Raw genomic sequence first — 4298 nt, 5'->3', positions numbered from 1 at the left:
CATGCTTGTCCCTTGTAGTGGCATCTCCATTGTCTTGAGACCTTAACCCACCATGCATGCTTGTCCCTTGTAGTGGTATCTCCATTGTCTTGAGACCTTAACCAACCATCTTGTTTCTTATTGCTTCATCTTCGCACAGAGAAGCTAACCAAAAATATAAATCAACATCAAATGTAAATATTCATGTCACAGTTTCAAGTTCGTTTATCGGATGCATCAAAACTAAGTCTAATTGCTTTTAGACATGCACATGGATATAAACTTTTGTTTTCAGTCCATTTACATATCCGGAAAAATTTTATCCGTGGATTACAGTTCTTATTGTGAATTAGTATTTGTCGTCTTATGGATACCCAAAATTAAAAAAAAAAAAACAGGAAAAAAAACATTGCTTTTGGCAGTTTTTGATTTTGGGACTGTCCCAAAATACTTCTATTAATCGAAGTGGTATACAGTATACTGTAATAAGGAAATCAGAGCTGCTTAATACTGACTCAAACTTGAAAATGATATTGATCAACCAAATAGAAATCTACAAGAAGAAAAGAACAAAAACTATTTTCAACCGCCAGTTTAAGAAAACAAGCATGCTTAGAAACAGAAATATTTTAAAATTGACAAAGTTAAGCAACAAGTAAAATACTAATAGTTATATTAATAATAATATAATTTGGCAGTTTTTGATTTTGGGACTGTCCCAAAATACTTATATTAATCGAAGTGGTATACTGTAATAAAGAAATCAGAGCATGCTTATAAGTACTGGCTCAAAGTTGAAAATGACATTGATCAACCAAATAGAAATCTACAAGAATAAAAGAACAAAACTATTTTCAACCGCTAGTTTAAGAAAATAAAGCATGCTTAAAAAACAGAAATATTTTAAAATTAACAAAGTTAAGCAACAAGCAAAATACTTAATAAGAATATAATTTTTTAAAGAGAAAAAAGTGACAAACAAATTTAAAGATGGACCAAATTTATACTTTTACATTGAATAAGTAAACAACTAAACAGATATTTTCTCTAGGACTTGAACAACTTCCTTCATGGACGGTCGCTTCTGAGGCAAGGAAGAGACACAACCATAGGTTAACCTAAAGCATGCAACCACTTCATCCTCGTGGTAAGCCAAGTCACTGTTGATTGTCCCATCGACCAACCTCAAGAACCAAGTTTTCTCATCGACTTCAGATTCTCGAACAAAGTCTCGATCAACCAAGAAAACTCGACCCATGATAAGCTCCAGAAAGACAACACCAAAAGAATAAACGTCCCATCTGGGGTTTGGTTTCTCGCTTGTAGACCATTCTGGTGGACGGTGCTGTGAGCCTGATGCTGGGCCAGCGATGAGTGGATGGGCTGGAGTCATTAGGCGGTCAAGGCCTGTATCTGTAATAATTGGCTCAAACTCAGAGTCAAAGAGGATGTTATTGGGTTTGATGTTGCCATGCACGTGCTTCTTGTCATGGATGTAGGCGATTCCTCGAGCTATGCCTCTTGCTATCTTGAGCCGTGCCTTGAACGAGAGAGGGTTTGGCGAAGATGTAGAAGACGACCCTGATTTTGCTGTTTTCGCATCAAAAGAAATGTTGTGAGACAGAGGAAACGGACTATATTAAGGCTGGGAAAAAAAGAAAACAGATCCAAAATCAGAATAAAACCCGATCTGAGAAATTTGAATCCAAACCCAATCTGATCTATAATATTCGAACAAGTTTTGACGTATAGTAGTTTGGATATACGCTATTATCCAAACCAATCCAAATCCAAACAGATATTCAAAAATATTCGAAAATTTGGAAATTCGTACTTGAACCTCAAATCGGAACGGAACAAATACTCGAATCTAAATGAATATCCAAAATAGTATTTTAAAACCTATATAATTAGTTCAAATGCCTAATTTCATTTTCGGGTCATATATCAGTTTAAATTATATGTTTATTAAGTTTAGTTTTAATTTTTTGATTTCTTAGGTAATTTTGAATCATATATGGAATAAAGTATTTAAAATCCAAAAAGTCCAAATTCTAGTGGATAGAGAATCAAAAACCCAATCCTGGCCAGAATATGTAAATTATCCAAATGGAATCTAACCACACCGAAGCAGACCGGGTACCGGAACTCCCATCTCTACCAACTAAAGTACAGCTACTATTTGGTTTGATGACAGAAAAAAAAAAAACTGATATTTGGGCGTATTTTAGCAAATATTCAGTAAGCTAATGTAAACTTACAGTAGATGGAGGAGCAATGCAAGCTTCCATTGGGGACGTAGTCGGAGATGAGAAGCTTCTCTTCGCTCCCCCAAACAAACCCACGAACTCTAACGAGATTCGGGTGTCGAAGCTTAGCGATACCCTGAACCTCTCTCTCGAACTCCTTCAACTTCACCGCCGTGCAACTCTCAGCTCCGATCCGCCGCACCGCAAACGCCGCGCCGTTCTCTAGCACCGCTTTATACACAATGCCTCCTCTGCTCGTGCCCAACACGTAAGCCGACGCCTTCAGTAGAGTCTCCAGCTCCAGCTTCGTCTCTCCGTCGACGGTCACTAGTTGAGTTTCACCGTCGCGTTTCAACGCGTCAACTGTTTTTCGGTCTTGAATCTGGTTCTCTACGTCGCTGCTCTCCGTGGACGTCTCGTCGTACCTTCCGGTTAGGCACGAGCCCCATCCCGGTTTAGCAGGTGGAGATTTCGTGACCTCCAAGGCGAAAACGGTCTGTTTCTTTGCGGATAAAGTGTCGTTTTTCTCCAGACAGTCTTTCAAGACTTTGAAAGTGCTGTACTCTTGGTAGCTTCTACGTTTCCTGAGCTGGTATACGTAGAGGATGATCATGGCTATGATGGCTAGACCGGCGATATCAGCAACTGTGATTCCTACTATTGTGGTTGGTTTTAGTTTGCTTTGGTTCGGTGGTGATTCTGGTGAAGGGTTTGTTGGAGGCGAGGAAGACCTCGGCATTACCGCTATTGCTGGTGAAGTAGTGTCGGATATGTTTTGTGGGTCTGAAAGTGTGGAAGGGATTAAACAAGGGGTCTTCAACGGCTGACCACACAAGCCTAGATTACCGAGAAAAGACTCTTCCCTTTGGTTAAGCATCGGTGGTGTACTTGGGATTGGTCCTGTAAGATTGTTGAATGAGAGATCGAGAATGATGCTCGCTGGAACTTTCTGAGCGAACGTTGGAGAGATATCTCCGGATATTTGATTGTGTGATAAGTTGAGGTAATGGAGACTTGTTCCTTGTAAATCCTGAGGAAGAGATCCGTCTAGATGATTTGAGGAGAGATCAAGAACCGTCAGGTTCTTGAGAAGTGAGAGATCTTGAGGGATTTTACCGGTGATGGCGTTAGCTGAGAGATTCAAGAGCTGGAGAGTCGCCACGTTGGTGATGCTCTCAGGCACTTGACCGGAGACGTTGTTGTTACCAAGGGACAGAACACGAAGCTGAGTAGCGTTGGAGAGTGTATCCGGGAGTGACCCGTGGAAGAAATTGTTGGAGAGGTCCAAGATTCCTAGATTTGGGATTGAAAACAAGCTTGGAGAGACAGAACCCAGAAGCTGTTTGTTGGGAAGAGCCAAGCTTGTGACTCTAGACATGTCTGGAGTGTTTGGACTCCCAAGCTCTGTACAGGTAACACCTGTCCAAGAACATGGTGTTTCATCGTCGTAGTTCCAGTTTCGTAGAACGGAGAGGGGGTCACTGGTGATGGTGTATTTGAAAGAGAGCAAAAGGACACCATCGGTGTTAAGAGCTTGGAGTAGGGTAGGGAGAAGAAGAAGAAGATGGAAGATGAAATGATTGGAGAGGTCCCTTCTGTGGGAAGTCATGGTTTTGAGTTCTTGGGTTTTACTCTTTCTCTGAGTATGCTTATGAAAACTGTGGATTCATAGAATAGAAGAGATAAGAGATAGAGAGATGCTTATGAAATATTTGTATTCATACAATAGAGGGATAAGAGAGAGAGAGGGTGAACAACTGCAAGTAAGTGATAATTGTTTTGTTCACCAAATGTGTGAGATATTGGAGCAAAGCAAAACTGTGAGGTGTTAAAGAGAAGGTGGGAACTGGGAAGAGAGAAAGGGGTTGGTTATTTTTATTCCTTTTGTTTTTTTTAAAAAAATTCCTTTTGTCGTTGTTATTTCTCATTTAGTACTTTGTCTTTTGTCGAAATTTGTGAAAATGTCACGAGAAAATATCATGTTTTTTTGGTTTCATATGATTTGTATTTTTAGTATAAGTAATATATACTAGATATGTTTTGTTCTAAGAAATGAGATTTCAAATTTTG

The 4298-nt window shown here is 39.6% G+C and overlaps 1 protein-coding gene across 1 annotated transcript; it reads right to left on the bottom strand.

The window, feature by feature from the left end:
• Positions 1-861: 861 nt before the first annotated feature.
• LOC106313116 (receptor protein kinase-like protein At4g34220) lies at positions 862-4067 on the bottom strand. Its single transcript, XM_013750856.1, has 2 exons — positions 2241-4067; positions 862-1569 (listed from the first exon to the last, which is right to left on the bottom strand). Exons 1-2 carry the CDS (start codon positions 3835-3837, stop codon positions 1010-1012), a joined length of 2157 nt encoding a protein of 718 aa, XP_013606310.1. The 5' UTR covers positions 3838-4067; the 3' UTR covers positions 862-1009.
• Between the last annotated feature and the right edge of the window lie 231 nt (positions 4068-4298).

This window comes from Brassica oleracea, chromosome C9, assembly GCF_000695525.1.
Source record: "Brassica oleracea var. oleracea cultivar TO1000 chromosome C9, BOL, whole genome shotgun sequence".
NCBI classification, from domain to species: Eukaryota; Viridiplantae; Streptophyta; class Magnoliopsida; order Brassicales; family Brassicaceae; genus Brassica; species Brassica oleracea.
The sequence above is the reverse complement of the archived record's forward strand: the minus strand, read 5'-3'. Positions and strand labels throughout refer to the sequence as shown.

Excerpts from the sequence above, each read along its gene's own strand:
- LOC106313116 (XM_013750856.1), bottom strand. The coding sequence starts at position 3,837 with ATGACTTCCCACAGAAGGGACCTCTCCAATCATTTCATCTTCCATCTT. Across the intron at positions 1,570-2,240 it reads GCATTGCTCCTCCATCTACT|CAAAATCAGGGTCGTCTTCT; the intron begins GTAAGTTTACAT and ends ATGCGAAAACAG.